The 21,312-nt window shown below is 36.5% G+C and overlaps 1 protein-coding gene across 1 annotated transcript in view; it reads right to left on the reverse strand.

The window, feature by feature from the left end:
- Window positions 1–21,312, reverse strand: part of DNER (delta/notch-like EGF repeat containing) — an 81,367-nt gene that overhangs the window by 38,875 nt on the left and 21,180 nt on the right. Inside the window, exons 4-6 of the mRNA XM_009325120.1 lie at window positions 14,061–14,206; window positions 6,962–7,115; window positions 1,450–1,563 (exon numbers count right to left, since the gene is read on the reverse strand). Of these exons, the coding sequence (XP_009323395.1) occupies window positions 1,450–1,563; window positions 6,962–7,115; window positions 14,061–14,206 (414 nt within the window). The remainder of the gene's footprint in view (window positions 1–1,449; window positions 1,564–6,961; window positions 7,116–14,060; window positions 14,207–21,312) is intronic.

The following is a 21,312-nucleotide window of genomic DNA, read 5'->3' on the forward strand; positions in this document are numbered from 1 at the left end:
CGCAACCAAGCGCAGCAACCAAGGCGTAAATGCCTTTTAGCAGGGCGCTGAAGAGCTATGCTACCAGCACCCTATCCCAGCCGCAGCACCGCGGCACACCCGCAGCAGGGGATGGGTGGTGTGGCCGTCTAGGGACCTCAGCCCACCGGCGACCCCGTCCCATGGCCGGCGCCTCAAATGGCAGTAGGAGAGAAGTTGAGAGATGGTCAGCATATTCAGTAACAGGCCATCAGGAGCAAGCAATTAAGGTGTGCCACACAGAGAAACAAATATGGCAGGTCTAAACCAACCAAAAATCCCAGTAGCTATTTTTCCAACCATCTATTATTGGAAAGATCATTTCCTGCAAAGCATCCTTAAAGATCCTTGAACAGATTTCCTAAGAAAAATGCAAGTAAATTATTAACCAAGTCTAACATCTAACAATTTTCTCATTGAATTTTGCTACTAGTTATTAAAGCAAACAATTTTCAAAATTCTTCCAAATGCAAGATCTGCACTGCTGTCAAAATGTCAGTGTCTGTGTTTTAACACAGATATTAAGTGGGTCACTCATTAAAGCATAACACTCTAGAAAAGCAAGGAATCAGTCTACAGAAATTCCAAATAATCTTCATTATTAAGCAAGTATATATTACCGGAGCAGTTATCGAAGACTTGTACCCTTAGAGCAAGCATAAGGTGCTGGCAGAATAACAACATCCACAGATCAAGTAAGAACAGAAATATAATTAGTTCAAGGTTCTAATCTTAATTATAAATAACTAATAGATGGCTTCAGAATTGAGAGCTTTCACTCCTGGTAATTTTTTAATGAGCAATTTAGGCATCTGCCATACCAGTCAGCAAATGGTTACGAAAGCATACACTTTAGCACTGTGGTGTCCTCATTTCACGTAGTTACATTTACAATGTTTACCAATGAGAATCACTGAAAGGCTTTCACGTAGAGAAAGGAATAAGTCCAAACAGAAAGGAGAATGAATTAAAACTTTGGGGGATTGAAACCATTCCTTTCGTTTTGAATTATTGCTCTTACACACAGTTTAGCCAACTGACCCATATGCAGAAATAGGCAAATACTACAAGGAAGGCATCTTTTTCTCACACATTTACTGGACAAGACAGAAATCAGGCCACACCCTAAGTCTCCTCAGATTCACCTTTCTCACGGTGCTGGAGCCCCATTTCTACTGTAGAGGTGCCAAAGAATGAGAGAACATTTCTGCGCCACATACACACTGAAACACTAAGCTCCTACCATACCTCATATACTACTGCTGATTATACAAAGATTTCTCATCTGGATTCTTTTTTCTGCTTACAATTATGGCCTAAGGCACAATTTAAAAAATATTTATATATACATATAAATACAAACCGAAAATTCAGACTAAATACACCCCCGCAAAATTTGTATGCGGTACTAGATAGGTCTTTGCTGTTTACCTTCTGGGCACTGACAGCTGAATCCATTGATGTTGGATGAGCAGGTACCTCCATTTTGGCATGGCTGCTGGACGCAATGATCAATCTCTGACTGGCATAGCTCTCCGGTGTAACCTACAAAACAGCACGCAACAGTCAGAAAATATAGCGAAAACGAGGTGTTATCACTAAATGTATTACTAGGGCATTCAAAGAGTACCATTAGTTTTCTTGAATAAAATTAACCAAAGTAAGAAATAGAATCCAGGACAGTCTTCTAATTACTTATAAAATGGGATTTTTAATTAGAACTTATACTTCACTGGAGAAACATAAATAAGTAGTGGAAATCTAGAGATTATATCAATTGTATTTTACCAGCAGCAATATTCTGACAGCACTAGTATAATGGACGTTGGTGCTGGGTCCTCATCAGCACCCATATAACCAAAAAAGAAGTCATTTTTGAACGGCTTTCAAACGCATCTTGAATCTCAAGTCAATAATCTTTAGCAAGACTTTAAACAAGACTTGACATTATGAATTATTTGTGCATATGCTGAATGACTGTCATTTGCTCCTACTTCTGGGCTTCAAAAGGAGTGTTTGTTTTAAGTGGGAGCTGTGAAGAACTGCTCAGCACAGTTGCTAACTCTTCCAAATAAGCTCCTATAAGTTCACAAGCTACAGATTGTGTGTACTGTACTATTTGACCATAAGTTTGCTTTGTTCCATATGTCTGATGTCTATAACACATCCCCAAAAAATGAACAAACTTACAAAATACAATCTAAATGATGAAAGACTCCAAACTTAAATTCCTTAACAAATACCACACATTCCCCTTTCTAATTTTTATTTACCTCCAAGAAACTATCTTGGATGCATGACTGAAGAAGAAACTACACACAGAAACATTTTATTTTTTAGAAGGAGCCCTCCATAAAATTGTAAATATCTTCCATAACAAGCATGCTTAACACAACGGCTGGTGTTAAAGACCAGTAAGCTATGACTAGGTGACACTGTTAATACACTGCTATCGACAGGTATCCAAGACAAAGACCCCGAGGTGAGATAGAGGACGTGCCTGGACTAGGATTTTGCTTATGTAGGGGAGAAAAAGGAAAAAGAAAGGAAAAGAAAAAAATATTCTTATTTTGATCAAATAATTCTTTTTAATGAAATCAAAATTAACATTTATAAGTCTTTTGGGCAGGCTAATACTTATGCCTGTTCAAATCTATCGATGTCACCATAAAATAGCTCTCAACATAGATTGTTATATTTGGAGTTGCTAGAGCACTGCTATAGAAGAGGATGTATAAGACTTTCCTCTCTGTGTACCTTACTGCTTTTATATGCTACAGAGAGCTAAACTATGATCCCATTTTCTGCAATGCAAAACCTGGAAAAAGAAACTTTGTTGTATGTTGTATCTGGATTAATGCCCATAAATCACCTAAACTGGAGAAAAATAATGAGGTTGAAAACCAGAACTGTGCTCTTGTGAGGTAGCTCCTCTGGACAGGATTGAGGCACTTGGAGGGATGTCAGCCTCGCTCTGGATAACTAGCGATATTCTGTAATTGTAATCGGTCTCAAATTAACATAAAACTTACAAAAACAGCAATGAAGTATTATAGAAGACTACATCAACTGATTTTTTTCATCTATAGGCTTCATATTTTTTCAAGTCCTCACATTCAGCTGATTATTTTTATGAATCATAATACAGCATTGAATATGCTTAACTCATTTAAATATTTTTCCATCTTCAAACTGTTACCAAGTTTGCGAAAGCTAAAAATTACACTGGAATTCAACGTGTATCCAAAAGAATGTTGGCATTGAAAGGCAGAAACCATTGTGCTGCTCTGAAGCTTGCTACAAGAATCTGACTTCCTGCAATCGTCACTATAGCTTGCGGGAAAACTCAGAGATAATATTTGTTGTCAGCTTTATGAAGATAAATATGTCCCATCTTATTATTATCTATAGGGAATGCTTTGTCCATCTGAAAGAGAATACGATTCGGGAATTTCATAGCAAATATGTCGCAAGCGCTACAAATTAAGAGGTGCTAAGCAATCACCGTGGCGGGGGGGAAGCAGTTTCCTGGTGAGATAGACTTTAAGAATCATTACACGTATTCATTTTGTGCTGATACTTATTTCCATAACGTTTCCTTCTATCAAGATTTGGGAAACATGATCCTGTTCACATACAAATGTTTCTGAAACTTGCATATGGAGACATTTACGATAATTAAACTCTTCTTTACCATTTTCTTTAATATTTTTCCATATGCGATGAATATTTTTTAGAAATTCATAATTATATGAAAACAACTAGTTTTCCTGACTATTTTTTGATGTGTGGGCACAAATTTGGGGGGGAAAAATTATGCGTAGAAACAGAAGCCACTTATGTTAACAATGATTAACCCATCTGAACATTAGACATTTGCTATTAAAAAAAATAAGGAAAATTATTATAAAAAACTTAAAAGCTAAACCTAAACATAAGTGTTGAGGCCATAAAGCACACCTTGCAAGTTCCAGAGTGTAATAAATGAAGTTAACTATATTTGGCTTACTGAGGATTTACAGAGGGACTTGATCACGCTGTCATTCAGAAGCCTTCACATATTTCATATGCCTTCACATATGGAAACCAAATAACTTCATTCCATCTATTGTAAGCTTTGTTTTATACCATGAGAAGCAGGAGGAGTTTTGTAGAAGGAAATATTTAGAATTTTTAATTTTCTCTCCCCCCCCCCCCCCCCGGAGCTAACAATTGTTCTAGAGACAAGGAGAAGAAACAATTATGAAAATAGCAAGGCATAAATTATATTTTAGAGAAATAGTTTTTAAAGGGAGAGGATAAAATCCAAAGTTAAAAGACAATAAAGACGTCAACGGAAATATCTTATATTTCCAGAATATGTAAGAGAAATACATTTTGTTCAAGACATTGTCATTATTTTAGTCATTATTTCCTGGCATCTCATGGTATCAATTTTTCTACAGTCGTGTTAACACTTTCTGAAGCAAGCAATTGAAATGCCTGTCCGTTATAGGGAGCTTTTAAAGAAAATGGAGAGGCCAAATTTTAAAAAAATAAGGACTCGATGCAGATATCTGGGATCATAGAAACCAAAAAAACCCTTAGGATTCTATATTATTACGCAAATAAAACAACATTTGCTTTATCAAGGCACTATCATTTGTAACTCCACAGTAGAAGGAGGAAATACCACAGACATGATCTGAATGTAACAACGGCAGTAACGCTCACCTTTGGAGTCTTGTACGTAAGTAGGAAGTATATTTATGTTACTCTGCAAAAAACTTCACTGTACAGCTTCAAAATACTAAGTTTTCCTAGTGGAAACACTCTTAGGCTTTACAATAAGCACATCAGAATTATCATAAATATTCCCCCTAAAGCTTTTTTACACAACTAAACCCAAGAATTCTGAAGTATGTGAAAAATATTTTTTATTCAAATTATATGCTGATAAAAATTCTGTTTTCATGAAATTCGGCAGGGTTTTTTTAGAATCATTCCTGTCTTTCTTCTGAGGTAGGGAATTTGAAAAAAGAATAGAACTTGATGTAGAACATTTTCCAAAATACCTAAGTCGATAAAAGTAAAAAACCGACAAACATAACAAATACATTTTTTCTTTTCTAATTAGAAACTACTTGTCAAAATCCAAAAGAATTCTGAATCAACCATATTCAACATGACAGTAACGGTAGGGATCGTTCAAACATTTGAAGTTTGTTCCACTCTGACCTTTCTCTTCTCAAATTTAAATCGTTATTCCACTGTATTTACATATCCTGTTAAAGTGACAGTAGATCCTTTGGCAAATTTATGAAATAGAATAGAGTACACGTGGATACTAACGTACTTTCAGAGCAGTATAAAACCAGGTCATTATCTAAAAATCCAAACATAAATCCTTTTCTTGTTGCACATTTGCTATAGTGACTTTCAGCAAAGAGAGAAAAAGCGGAAGTCCTAGAGGCAGAAAAAGTATAATTAAAAAGAAACGTCTCGGCCTTTGGAGAGAATGAAGGGGCCGTAATAATTTGCCATTGCTGATTTTCTGAACTGCAACGTTCACGAAACAGTGCAGAGGGGAGCACATGGCAGCCACATCAAAGCATCACTTGCATCCACCTGCTTCTGGCTCAGTCACTTTTCAGGCTGGTACTTCCACATAATCTAGAGCAGCTAGAAGTTTCTCTAGTCTGCGCTGACACGTGTAGGGTAAGGAATAAGAATATTCCCATCTTTAAGGGAATATAAGAACACCCACTCCATGACCCCGCTTTGGGGCAGAATAAAGGAAGTATTGCTACCTGTACCTTTTATATACATTTAATGCACACAAATACCCACCCAGCATTAAAGCCATTCAATAACCATTTAGACACAACCACTAGAAACCTGACCAAATCATTCACTTCTCCATCTGCTTTTTACGATATAGCTTTTATATTCTTCAGATCTTAAGGCCTATTCTGGACGCATCTTCCTTTTTCTTTTCTTTTCTTTTTTTCCTTCAGATAAGTCCCCTTTCTCTCTACCTCTAATATCAACTGACCGGTAAATGATCTCATAATTTATTGGCCAATACATTACAGAAATGAAAATGTGCAGTAAAATGTTTGTAGAAAGCAAAATAAATTACGTCCTACTGATCTTAATCTTAGCCAACTTTTATTTTTAAATAATTTCAGAAAATACACATTGAAGTAACTGTTCTATTATGATAATTGAGTTTGTCTTTAAAATGTAAGGTTCAGTTAGCAGTGTTCTATAACAGCCATTTTGTAAGGTTCTTCCATCAGCGTGTATGTTTAATTTACCCTCCAGCATATGACCATTGTATTTAGTTTAATTTTTATTTCAATTAAGACGTCTATATTCATTTGATCAAATTTTGAAAGCAAATGTTCTTAAAATAACTTCAGAGAACTCAGACACTTGTTCATTAATCAAACCCACAAATTACTCAGATTAGTTTGTGCATTTTTAAAAAGTTTTCAAAATTTAAGTTGATTCTGAGGAACAATCCAACAACCGCATAGTGGGGAGAGAATTTTCTTCCATTCCATTAGGGGAACTGAAGAAAAGAGTTTCCTACTTACAATGAAAGCATGTTTATTGAAAGGTTCATTATCATGCATACTTAAAATCTATATTGAAAAGAAAAAAAACGGATTAAGAAAAAGCTGATGTAAACTAAATTTTGGTCATCTTTTCTTAGTACGTAAAGTTCTATTAGTTATGAATAATTCACTCATTAGGTTATGGTTCGGACGTGTGCTTTCAATGGCATTGTTCACAGGTGAAGAATCTTCCAGAGCCTTTTAAAAACTGCCCTTAACATTGTTTTTGTATTTTCCTCCTTTCCTAGTATCTGAGGTTGCACAGTTCACTGCTCTGCAAAAGATACGCACCGAATGTTAAAACAAAAATGCATTACTCGAAGCGTAATACAAAACCCTACCAGCCCGACAGCTGCAGGTGAAATTGTTCCCCTCGTGTTTCTGTGCTACGTCGGTGCAGGTTGCGTTGTTCTGACAGGGCTGGCTCTGACACGCATCAAATTCTTCGCACAGGGAACCCCGATACTCATCCTCACAGTCGCAGAAAAAAGTTGCCTGAAAACAAACAGGATATGCACTTCACAATGAATTTGCAAAGATCATGTTTTCATTGAACACTGAACAAAGATGTTTTTGTTGTTTTCCTGTTCATAACAGCAGTAGCTGCCATAAATACATCAACTGCATAAAGTTACTCTTTGAAATACTAAACCTGCACCAATTCTTCAGCTAAAATTTTTAACGATGTCAGGGAATTTCATCTAGATGAGGAGGCTGGGATCAGATCCATAATGTCTAAATCACTATAAATTTTGTTCTTCCATTCCAGAAATTACATTTACAGACTGGAATAATTGTCAGAATAAGTCACGTGCAGATTTACCGCAACAAAATCCTACTACAAAGATGCACCCTTCATGTGAGGGGCAGGGCCGGGGTCCCGGAGGCTCACTTCAGTGGTGCTTCAGTAGGGACACACCCCTTCAATTCTGTTAAAATAGGTCTTCTTCTGAACGTATTTGTTGCTTTCTCCAAACCTTGCCGCTTAATAAAAGATCAAGAACACTACACCTGTTAAAGATCTTAAATACCTACAGTAGGCATGACATGGCACATTTTTGTTAGTAATAAAATAATTAAGATGAGAGTAAAAAAAAATGTTTAGGCCACTAACATTGCCAAGGAAGTCTCAAAGAATGGCAGCAAGGAAAGCTTTCTCATCTGTAGTATACATTTAGGTTAAATATCCTATTTTCTTTGTTCATTAAACACTAGATGGCAACATCACTCACTCTCATATGTTTCAAAGCCAGATCATGAGGGCTGGAATGCAGCTGTCCCGTGCACAAACATTGTAATGCAAAGTACAGAATGTGCATGGAACTAGAAACAAAGAGATGGGGTTAGTATTTTATCTTCCCTTTTTCACTTGGGTTTGCTTCATATGAATAAACAGCTGTGGCCTAAGTAGAAAAGAAAATAATCGTCTTCATACAAATAAAAAACTTTACCCAGTAAAACCCAGATTTCATTCTTCCTTAAAAATATTACACTGGTAGAGTTTAAACAAGGATTAATACTATACATCTCCAAAACTCAAAATGATGGGTATGTTATTTATCTGGAGTGCCAGAAGTCCCCGCTAAGTGTACGGTCTATACATGTTCTGATATTTGCCCAAGCCTCTTCACAAAACAGCTCTGAATATCTCACACATCAGCAATGACAGGTTGTTGAACTACAAGGCTGTAGAGTTCAACAGAAGGGAAAGACAGGAAGCAAAACACAGTCAAAAATTATTGTAATCAGGTAGCACAGTAGCTTACTTTGAAGATAATTCATGAGCTACACCGTGAAGCGGCTAACAGAGTGAAACAGATAATCACCTTTATTTAAGAACTAAACAATTAACTAAACACACAGTAAGTATTTCCACATTTCCATATAGCATTGGTGGAAAACACATCAGCACCGGGATCACTTTGGTCCCTAAAGACAACAGTGATCAGTGGTTCAAAGTTAGTGTTGTCCTCAACGTCTCATACCATCTGGGTCACACATATATAGGATCCGGACCCAGGTAAAGAGTGCACATAAACATGTTGCCTGCAGCATCCTTCACAGCTGTTCTAACTCTTACTGATACTAAATTATGTTATTGACTTAAAGTGGTTTTCATCGTTCCTGGAATGGAGTGTTGAGTTTAGACTTAATACAAAATCAAGGTTGCTGCCTGTCGCAGTAGCTCACCTGTTCTGGATGAACAAAGTGAGATACCATACTATGAAAAAAAACTGCATTTTTTTTTCTTAAAATAGACTTGAATAGAGCACGGGGAAAGATACAGGCACTGTACCTAGATTCTGTACCCTGTTTGAAGAGATCAGAGTCTTGATCTCATTTAAATGTGTTTCTGGTCCTTGCGTGTGCACTGAAAATGAGAACAGGCTTATCTACGTCTACCTGATGCTGAAGACATCCCTAAACAAGAAAGCCCAGAAGTACACCATCCCATCAAAGTTAACTCTGTCAGAACAGAGAGGTACCATGTTTGTTAGGTAGGCTCAGGTTCATGGTTATTTTGTGCTAGATCTGAGAGTAAGATGCAAAGTACATCCCTACCTGACCCATTCATCGGAGAGGAAGGGAACGTCTGCACTGCCCACGCAGACACAAACAGCGTGGCTCTGCCTGCGCTACAATCTCATTTCGAAGCAATGGAAGCTGATTATTATAATGTAAGTATTAATGTATTTAAACAGTGCAACAATCAGCCATTGCCTCAACAATACTAATGAAATAGGAAGCCAAGAAAAGCTCAGATAACATTGATATCTCTCTCGGAGTATGATATAGGGATCAATTTACCATAAAGTGTAGTTAACAAAATGGGTTTTGAAAGCAGAAAAGCATTGTAACACTTCAAACTGAAATGTCTAATGACAGATAACAGTTCTGAGATGCAGACAAGTTATTCTATAGAGAAGATTAGGTGTCATCATTTCTATTAGGCATGTCACCTTCACTTTTCCCAAATGATACTATTAATTTTTTTCCTGAATAGATGACATGTACTAGCATATTTGGGGAAAACTAAGTGAAGAAGAAACTACACGCTGCCATAATGCTAGTGTTAAAGTCACTATCTAGGAATTCCAAAACAATCTACTATCAATAGACAGTTCATCGGTGTATTTTACTTGATTATGGGAGTGCAAATCTACCATATATCAATTTGGATGGCGATAAAATAAATTCTTTAAAATAATTTGTTATTACCCAATCCAATTGTCTGTAAGTATCATATTATAAATAGAGTTGGAATATAGTACTTTTTTTCCTATTTTAAGTAAGCAGAGTAATAACGTGCTCATCAGATTCTAAATTTCAGACTAGAGAGACCATAAAAGGTTGCCTTTTTGCTTTTTTTAAAACTATAATAAAGAAGCTGTTAAGATGACCAGAACAAAACAAATGTCTACTCTCTCTTGCAGAGAAAGAATTTCAGTATTTATTACAACTCACAGTGAGTTGCTGTAATATTTGAGCAAAACATTGGTGTATGATAATTGCATCTTTTGTATTTAGGAGTATATTTTACTTAGGAAACTAAGTCCATATGCAGAAAAGCATGCCTTTAGGTATACATGAGGCTTTTTTATAATTAACCTTTCTACAAATATAATCAAGTGGATCTACCTCAAAGCTTCTAGCCCATATAGAAGACATGGAAATCATTGCTATTCAGTTCAATACGTTATTTCTCGGTGCAGGCAGAGGCCAGTTATTTTTGTGTAAATCTCAAGGGTTCTAATTCTAGCAATAAAATTTCATATTTACACAGTCAGCTCTTCCATATTTTACATGGGAGAGCCAAAGTTACGGAACAGCACAATCTGTGAAAGAAATCATTTTATCCCCGTACGTAAGCAAAATTGTGGCTCTCAAATCCAACGGATGGCCAAAGTTCACTTTAAAATCCTACGCGGAATCGGAGATTCACACCAAACAAATCCCTCTCTTTGGGTTAATGCCAAGATTTTTCTCTTCCATTCACAGCTAACTGGTTTGTGGACAACTTATTCTAGTGTAAAACTGAGTATATAAACGTGAAAGCGGTATTTATATTGTGATAATGCCAAGACCAGTATTATCCTCCTGACACATTCCCGCTTCCATCGTGGAAGAACGGCAAGGCCAGCATGGCAGCAAAGCAGGGGTACAAAGCTCATGCAAAGGAAGGAAAAGGCACCGCTTTGACTCAGCATCACCTCACTTCACAGAACTTTGTTCAGAGTGGTGAATTTTGCGTTCCTTTCAAAAGCAACAATAATTGAAAAAGAAACTCTGCCATTAAAAGCTTTCCATTTCATATCCACGCTCTATAAAAAGCATCTAGCTGAGTAGAAGCTAAGTTATGTATCAGTAAGGAATGAGTAAAAGCTGGCCAAGACTTCCAGGTTAGACCAGAATTCATTTGTTTTCGGTTTTATGCACTCCATAGATAATAGTATGCCACTGCACTTACACCACTGCAGATTGTTAATTACATTTAACTTTCCCATTAAGCAGATGTGCTACTACATTCTTTTACATTAAACTGGATTTGGAATAAAACTATGAAGTACATCAAAACGCAAAGACAATCATTAATCTTCTTGGCACTGGAAGCAATGACTACAGCCAGCAGAGCTCTTTGCATAAAAGGCCTAGTACCATGAATAAGCTTTCTTCTAAGAAGTGGCTTTGCATCCCGCAAGACTAGATTGTGCAACACATAATGAATTATAGACAAAAACAAACAGCAAATCACAAAGGGCATGTTGTAAACCTGAAGAAAATTAAAGTTTCAGTTCTGCAAAAAGAAGCGCAGAAGATGCGTCCTGTGGGAAACGGACACAACGGTTGGTACATGTCAAGCATGTAATTTTGGTAGTCGTTTGCTCCATCGTTAGGGAAATCACCAAGACCTTTTAGGGCTTATCTCACCTAAAATGAGTTAAACAATAGCAAAAACACCCTGCTTTATGAAATATTCTATTTTTACCTATGTTGCTTATGCTGGGCCTGAATCAGATTCCTGGCTGAAGTGGTACAATGCAACTAATAGGCTAAAGCGTAAGGAAAACTGACAATTTTAAAAAAATGCTATGGACAAACAGACATCACGACATATTTATTCTCCCTGGAGTAGGAAGCTGGACATAAATAATCTACATTTGGAAACACTGTACCTGAGGTTTTAGTGAGTTACCCCAGCCCAGCAGGCTACCTGGCATAGGTTTGATGGCACTTGAGAGGATTACTGGGGACATTTCTCATTTGTTCAAGTTCTAGAAAATTCAGGAGCTCTTTGTGACGGTGAAAATAAAAGCAATTACATTTCTGAAGTTAAAATTTTATTTGAAGAAAAGAGATATTGACAATCCTGCTAATTCTAGTTCTCTGACTACCACGAATTGATAGACGCCTCTTCAGAAACAGGCTTCAACATGATTTCTACGTCCCACAGCTTCAGCCACAGGGGTGTCAGTCAACGACAGCCTGGTGCACGTTACATCAAAAACACTACCTTAATAAATTTTCCTGTTATTACTCTTGGGTTCAAAGAAAGAATAGGTGGAAAGATATGAACAATCCTAAATTTTTCTATTCATTTTCCAGGGAAAGCAACACACTACATGTGTATGAGAGGGGGTCATCTATCACTAACCCTTCTAGTTCTAACATATAAAACTTTCAGTGTCAAGATTACAGGGGGGGGACACAGGTACTGATTTCTCTTTTTTTGAGTGACATAATAGCTCCTCTTTCTTGCCATGAATCCCATTTGTCTTCCTTTTTAAAGATTATTTTATTTTACTTGCCACGTCTCAAAGATTTATAAAACACGGTAATTATTAAAGGCCATATATGCTTTTTCCTTAATACAGAAAAGCATTAATGCTTCTGCATAGATATAGGAGGTAATTTATTTTTATTTTGTGACATATGACATGCAATAAGAGAAAGAAATTAGAGTCATAAAAATGGACAAACAACATGAAAAAATAGAAAATAAGACTATTTATCAAAGGCTTTAACTCTCAACTTGACAAAAAATGGAAAAAGAAGACATTTTGATATGCTGTTATATATAGTAAATTTGAACATATTTACATAAATCAATTTCAAGATGTTGAATTTATAAAGTAAAAATTCAGGATGCTGAATTTATGAAGTAAAAATGTTAAATATAGTAAAGCAGAAAAACTAAACTGGACTATGAAATAGGACACTGTATCTAAATGAATAATTTATTTGGATACCAGCCAGCTGGTATGGTAGAGTAGCACTTACTTCTAGAAGCGTCTTGCAATAATTGTGTTCACACATTACCTCAAGCATTTTAAAATTTCATTTTTGAGAAATAAAGTAGATGTTTAATTTTTCCAGATGTTAGCACTGCAATGCATATATAGATTACTGTAGCAATTTAATTATTGTTGTTACAATTCAAAACGTCATTTTTCTATCAAACATGCTTATTGAGAATTTAAATCAGAAAATGGTAGCAGATGAACTAACAGTGAATTCCCTAAATATGCCAAATTTTCTGCGCTCACAGCAGGCTCACAGCTGTTAATATTTACTCAACAGTTACTATTGCTTTTATCTTCCAAATGAATATTAATAAAACCAAAGATTAATTGCGCATATTTGTGCTGTAAATGACTTTTAATCCATGAAATAAAATCAACACGTATAGAAGGTAACAGAGAGTACAGGACCTCATTCACAGAAGGCCAGTCTATTTCTGTAAAAGCAGTATACAGACTGCAAGTTTAACACATTTGGCTCTTATTTTCTCACGTTAGTAGATCGCACAAAAAATTCACAGCGGCCAGTGGAATTGCTGGCGCCCTTGTAATCTCTCAATGTAGTATTACGCACAGGAGGAAGCCGTACAGGAAAACTTCCAAACGTTACCAAATTACTGCATTCTGCTTCTTCTCATAATTATGCTCAGACAATTCCATCGCCCTGATCAGTGATTTCTGAGCAAGCAATTATTGAGACGTGGAGAGATAAGTGCTAGATTAAATCAGACCTAAAACCAAAAGAACGTTGAAGACTGTAACAAACTGGAACACGCTGGTCTGTAGACTGGGGATCCCACGTGCCCACCACGTGCTTCTCATCGCGCAAAGAAATAGTCTTGTATAGCGACAGTGAGATGCAGTACGCATTACCTTATACTTAATTTGAATAATTGTTTTTACTGCCGGGGCAGGGTATGAATCTTTGCATCTCCTATCAGTCATTTTCTTGCTTTTAAGTGCTTGATTTTTAGGAATAGCAAATAAATACATTATTATTTAGTAACATCTGTGAGCTTTTGAAGCCTATTACACAGCAGCAAGGTATGCACACACTCAGAGGACCAAGTACAATTTACACTGCGTTTATATTATCATGGAATTTCCACACTACAGGGAGGTCTTGATAAGTTCACCTTACCTCATCTGGTTTGGTGATACATTTTCCTTTCCCCGAACACTGGAAGTTATCTGAATGGCTTCCCACAGGCATGCAGGTACTGACTTTCACTATCACAGTCAAGCGTAGAGCCACAATGCATTTAGTAACCGAATCATTCAAAAAACCTTAAAAAAAAAAAAATTATTCTTACTACATAAGAAAATAGGCTAATACATATTAACACTCTACTGCTAGACAAATAAATAAAACTAAATTGAAAGAAACTGTGAACTAAGAACATCATTGCTCATATTTCATACACGCCTATCTAAATTTAATGCATGTAAACACAAATTAGGATATAGTTTGGAAACAACCACTCATTATATTGATTAACAAAAGGCAGGCAGGCTGGTGAAACAGATCTACCTCCAGAGCTCTAATCTGCTATCATTTTTCAGGTCTCTAATAATCAAATGCTTTTGCCTGCTATCTTTTTGATAAGGTAAAAAAATATTTCCTTAAGTTTTTTAATGACAAGGAATATTAAAATCAAATTCAGTGGAGAAAAATGTTTAAATTCATTTCTCAAAGTTACTTCGGAGCCAAAAAGCATACAGATCATAAACTGCAATACGCTGGTAACAGATGGACAATCCCTTTGGCTGCATTTTTTATGAAGTTTGCAAGAACAGACATACACAGCTTGACAGCATTTCTTTGTATATTTACAATACAAGTATTATTAAACATCTGATCTGATCACTCTATAAGGTGACATACCAGGTATAGACGAACAAAACATGAAAATGGGAACATTTGACAAGGAAGACGAAAATTCATGAATCTCTGGCTAGCACCTGTAATTGCATGGAATTAAAAAAATGGTTGGTCGGAAGCTATTAAAGCATACTGGAGCATAACGACATCCCTATCACCCATATTTCTAACAGATACACCTGGAAAATAAAATAAAGGACAGCAGGAAAGATAAAATGAGGCACATACAGAGCCCGTGACATACACAATTAAGTCAGAGTTCATGTCAAAATACATATAGCCTGCTCCTATCCTTCACTTGTGCTCGAACTGCATTGTTCCACCACAGCGATTAGACTCCGGGGTTACAGCCCTTCCGTGTGTGGCATCAGTTAGGTGCTCTGTTCTGGGAGCTTGTGGCAGAATAAATGTGCAGTGACATAAAAGGCCTGGGTTTGGTATAGTGTATACACTGTATGCAGAATATATGCATTAAAAAACCCCAAAGATCCTTGATAAATTGTCAAACTTAAATTTGACTTCACTATCTTTAATGTAGGTAGACTCCTAAGGGTCTAAGACTGTTTGTAGTATCAGAATGGAAAGTTACAGACATAGAACCATTGCAGGATTATACTTTTCTTTAGACATTAATAGAGAGAGAATTTAAGTAAAAACGGATGCTTTTTTAAATCTAAATATCCTTAATGTTAAAAAGAATGGCTGTAAATGGATGCAGGAAGTATATGACATAGAATGTTTTTTCTAAAATCCTAGAATCCATTTACAGCCTAAACCTCAAAGGTACTTCAAAGATGCAGTCCAGCTTCTTGCATTACAGAATGGAGATAGCACAATATTTAGTCAAGTAGAAAAGAATTAGTACAAGATAATATTTATAATGAGCAGTAATAAACCAAAGTTTCAGGAAACACTCTGAACTTCAAGTAAATTCTCTTTCCAGAACAGCTGCTAAACATTACTTACATTCTGCATATGAAAGTGTCAAGCATGACTAATTCTACAAATGCCACAGAAAATCATATTGAAGATTTCCATTCTTTGTTCTTCATTTTTCAACTTCCCTTTTTAAAATGCTGCATCCTTGGAACAATTACTTGTTTATGCTAGAAACAATGATCCCTGAACCATAACTTCAAAGCAGAAAAACCTCATGTCCAATACAGATGTCATCAGCTTGAGTATAGCCTCTGCAAGTTAGCTAAATATTCTAAAAGATCAGATTAAAAAAAAAAAAAAAAATTTATTGACTATAGTTCCAAATGTCTAATGATCTGTTTTGGCTAGTGAAGATTATTGTAATCTGGTGACCTCTTCAAAGCAAGCCAATTTATTCTGCCCTTAATACACATCCCATTTTTACCCACCTGTTCAAAGTTGCAGCCAGAATTATTTCCTTTACCAATTGAATGCGATTGTCACTGGCAGCCATGCAATTATACGTGAATGCTTGGAAGAATGTGGTATTTAGAAAATGTCTTTGGGTTCACATTTGCTTGTCTGAAGCCGATTGTTACATATTCTTCAGGACAGTTCACTAAAGGAATATTAAATCAAACTTCTTTGTACTTTTCAATCTTGTTACTATTTCGGTATCAAAAGCCCTTAGGCAAACCACTGAAAAAAATCATTATTCTCACTGGAATGCCACACATGTTCCTGTCATTTCTAATTATCTCATCTAATTTCCAAAGACTAGAAGAATGAAAACACGGCTATTTATTTTCACTCTATAGAAGTTGCATACAACTTTCCGAGATCTCTAGGTTTTAAGGCTAGAAGAAGCTTGTCTGATCATCTAAATATGACTCTGCTCAACTCAGGTCATAGCACTTCAATTAATTCCTTCTCCAATTCCCATAACAGCAACTGAACTAGAGTGAGTTTTAAGTTCTATTCTTAACTTCTAGGTAGGAGAATAATTTCAGAAGCATGTTTACAGCTCCCTTCATCTAAGGTCTGGAGAAAAACATTTCCGCTGTTTATATCAAAAAGGTAGTTTTGTTCAGTTTAACCTTGCTGGTTTTCCAAAGCTAGTTAAAACATCATGACATCAGAGCATTTTAAGTTGAAGAATTCAGGGTTGAGCTATTTACAATAATATTACAGAAACAATTTTAAAGCCTAATATATCACAATATGATGTGAGTAGTCATTTAGATTGCAGAGGAGGCGTTTTCAAGCTCTGTGCACACACATTTGATAGTCTGAGAAATGCCTGCATGATTTCATTGGCAGTACGTGTGGTAAAATACACTACAGCTCATTCCACCCTGGTAGCTTCACCTACTTACGCCTAGGAGCACAAAGTATGTATGCTCCTGTTTCTCTCACATCAAGAAAGCTAAGAATGAAAAATTAGGAATAAGTCAAAATAAAAGATGACAGGTGTCACCATTGTGTCCAGGTGCTTTCAGCAAGATCATATCGTGCCATTCAGATTACCACTACTCAAACGTTAATTGACTGTAGATTTCCTAGACTACACAAACTGATTTGCTTCCTTCGCAAGCCCCATTTCTGAACCTTCCTTCTGTGCACGGCAGAGTGAGGTCAGCAAGCTGGTCCATAGTGGACTGCCAAAATAAGGAAGACTGAAGCTAAGAGGCCACCAACTCAAAACATTATCCTACTGCATATTATGCTAATGGAAGGCATAAGACTGAACTACAAATCGTAACTAACTCTTGGTATGCACTCAATGCTATTACACGCACAAACACTTTTGCCTATTGCAACTGGCTCAAATGTATTTCTCTGTATTCCACACAGTGAATACATGTATTCCAACATATATTCACCTATGGTTGAAACAACAGATTGCCATTTTACAGCAGAAATACTGTAATAGTTGCCTACATTAAAGTTCCAATTCACAAAAGTATAGGTCTTTGAGTCCACCTAAACGTTTCTTGGTTGAGAGAGAATGTCTGCCGAGGGGTTTGGGCACTCACTTACAATGAAGCATCAGTCCCCAAGTTTTCAACTTATTTTTAGCCTGGTTTCCCAAGGAAATGAGACAGCAGTGGGATGTCTATCAGTTTCCATCTGTTCTCTTTTTCTCTCTCAACACTTTCCCACACCAAAAGCTTTTGGGGTCAGCAGCCAACTTAACATTTTGCAAAGCAGTGGAGTTCTCAAAGACACTAAGTGCCTACAGCTTCCCTGCACAGTATGTAGCCCCAGCACCAAGGGCATTTCCTACCATTCCATTTAGGAAACCAAAAAAGGGCCCCAGAATAAGGTGATGTCATTTCTCTGCCCCATTCCTGGCGTACAGTTCAGTCAGTTATTCATTATTTGGAAAATGGGAAACTGGGATATATACAAATGGAAGAAAACCAGATAATATCGGTCCTTCAGGAGCAAAGCAGTGGTATGGGGTGTGCCTGCACCAAACCTTCAGTTCATGTCATGTAGTAACACAACGAAGCTATAATACTTCCAGACCTGATTTCAGCTTCCAGAAACAATATGGCTGCTACCAGAGCATATTAAACCATCGTTTATAAGCCTTAGTGGTCCAGGATAGAAGCTACCTAAGTATCTCTGCTAGTTCATCCACAGATAATGGAAAGTTATAGAATCAACCTAAAGTGTAAAAGTTCCAAGAGGAATTTTCTGTTTGACCACATCTCTCACATCACAGGAGAAAATGTTATCCAGTGAGCTAAACAGGAGTGCTCAATATGCTCAACCTTTTCTTTTGCGGCCATTGAACTTCGCAGAGATAAGAATAATTTAAAGAAAGGAAGCTAGGAAAAAAAGAGAACCAAATTTTGATTACAGTACTCACCGGAAAAAAAGACAAAGGAAGACTTGAATTCTAGTCCTTTCTCCTAAATTATTTTATGTCCAAATTCTATCCAAAGATTATTTCATGTCCATAACACTCCCACTGTCCATGTATCATATGGTATAGCTAACATTCAAGACTATGAAGACCACCACAGGGGTCTATACTAATCACCACCATGCTGAAGTGCCTTTTTGGATCTAAGCATAAAGTACTAAATTCAGTTTAACTATACAAACCAATTTCCCTCTCCTATGGCATTGTATATTACAATCTCAAATAGTGGTTATTCATCTAGCAAATTTAAGAGAACTCAAGCCTTCCACTCATTCATGGAAGTCATGTTCAACTCATTTTAGAGACCTAACAAATGAAAAAGCATAACAAGATGTTCTCATGATACACTTGATTGTGAAAATTTACCTTTACCTGTTGAAATAGTAGAGGCGTGCTTTTGATTTGCAAGTAGACAATCATTTATCGCCTTTTCCATGACCCTAATGGTCAGGGTCATTAACGCCTATCAGTACCCTCAGGGCCCTGATGCTAATACTGTTCTACTGAATTTGAAAAAATGGGTCAGGAATCCTTTCCCAGTTTGCCTTAGGATGATTATCATACATAAGCAGAAAACAAGAAGTGAGAAACAGGTAGTCGATGACATTCACAATCTCTGATGCAGTACTTCTGTGACATCAGTACCATAGGATGCTTGTACAGAACATCTGAGATCATTCTCTAATGATACTGCTAGGCAACATAGCATCTGGGGATACAAAAATACAGCTGCAATAACAAAACTGCTATTTTGCCCACAAATAGCACTATTTATAAGTGGTACAACTCTCCCAAATTCTATATAGATCAGCATGCTTACTGTGCTTTGTCACAGAAGCTTTGGTCAGATCCTGCTTTTGAAAGTATGTATAGATTTTAATGAGAATCAGTTCAAGAACTGTTTCAAATACTTTATTTTTCAAAAACTCACATGAAACAGCAATTTAAAGAAAATTTTTTTGTTGTTGATAAGTGACTTTAAAACTTCTCATTGCATTTTTTTTCTTCTCCAAATTGATATCATAGTCAGTTTAAAAATAGATATGCTTTCTTCCTTCACCACCAACACTGAAAACCCATCCTGGGCTCTGAAAATCAAATATATACTTTCTTCTCAGACATAATCACCATTACGGTGATAGAGATAAATGTGCTGCTGGTCAAGTTATATTCTCAGTAACATTTCTGCAACGCTATCAGAGGCAGATTGACAATGATAGGGTTACACAGGTATAACAGAAAGCAAAATTTGGGTGTCAGAAAATTATTACCAAAACTTGGGGAAGAAACAGCACACAGCTTGGCTTTCAAGCCAGAGCTCTGTTTGGTAGGACTGACAGTTAAAATACATTTATGACCCGAGCAAACCAGTTGGATTCACTTTGCATACAAAAATCCCCAAACGCATGTTCCATTACATTTCCTTTATAACAAATGGCAATTTCTGAATTTCACTGTTACTAAACAATTATCCCAACTTAATAGCTTGACTGGACCAAAACCCATGATAGGATTATGAAACAGCTAGCAAGAGTACACTTACGCTTATGAAACCACTTGCATACAGCTTATTAAGGAGATGTGACAGTAGCTTAGATTGTGACCTTCTGTCGCGGCTTCAAGGACTCTGCTTACTGTCCAAATTAATGGTGAAAGCCTAGCAAAGGGTGACAAGACTAATCTTCTAATAGATTTCCTGTATCACAATTTCCCCGTTATGTGCTTCTTTATCAGCATCTCCACAGTGCTACCAAGCTGGCAGTGAACTATTTTGGGCACAAATGTAGACCACCAGAATCTCCGATACCACACTTCACAGAAGCAGTTAAGTGTGGTGGAATACAAATGACATAACTGGGACTGTGATAATGGGGAGCTGCAGTAGATTGGATGGAAAGGTTATCTAGGATTTATCTATAGTGACCGGTTCAACTTAAAGACTTTTGGGTGGCTACCGACTTTTAAATACACCGTACAGTATGTTACACTACTAGCTGAAGATCTCGAAGCATTTCACAAGCGTTATTAAAACGTGTCTCACGTTTTCCTTTAAATTATGCATTAGTATCCTTATTTTACAGGTCAGGTTAAGCAGTCTGTCCAAGATCTCACAGTGCAAACAACCATGTGACCAAGCGAATGTAAATATCTTGACTGTGAATTGGTCACAAAAGTCATATTTGAAGAAAGAGAAATCTTAAAAATAAACAAACGAACAAAAGGTATTTCGCCAAGCGCTACAAATTTGAGCAGATGAACCTCCAAAGACAGACTAGAAAAATAATTTCCCACTGTTACTTGCTAGAAGTAGCAGTAAATGAAAATTAATTTTGAATAATTTACTGATTAAAGACGACTCTAAAGAGTAAAAATTATTTAGATGCTAGCTTAAAACATAATACAACATATTAAAAAAAGTAAATAGTCTAATGTTTACATCTACTTATATGTGAGATGAGGTAAACGTAACTTGATCATGAAGGGCAGGGCAGGCTATTGATTTTTATCATATTTATAAAGATACCCTTTCTTATATAGCCTAACGGCATTCTTCAGAACGGTTTGGATTTTAGCTGAATGCTTAACTTCTTGCCTTATACCTCTTTTAAAGGCCACCTCTTTTAAAAAGTCACTGAAATTAACACTTCATTGAACTTT

Source organism: Pygoscelis adeliae, unplaced genomic scaffold, assembly GCF_000699105.1.
Source record: "Pygoscelis adeliae isolate BGI_AS28 unplaced genomic scaffold, ASM69910v1 Scaffold155, whole genome shotgun sequence".
NCBI lineage: Eukaryota > Metazoa > Chordata > Aves > Sphenisciformes > Spheniscidae > Pygoscelis > Pygoscelis adeliae.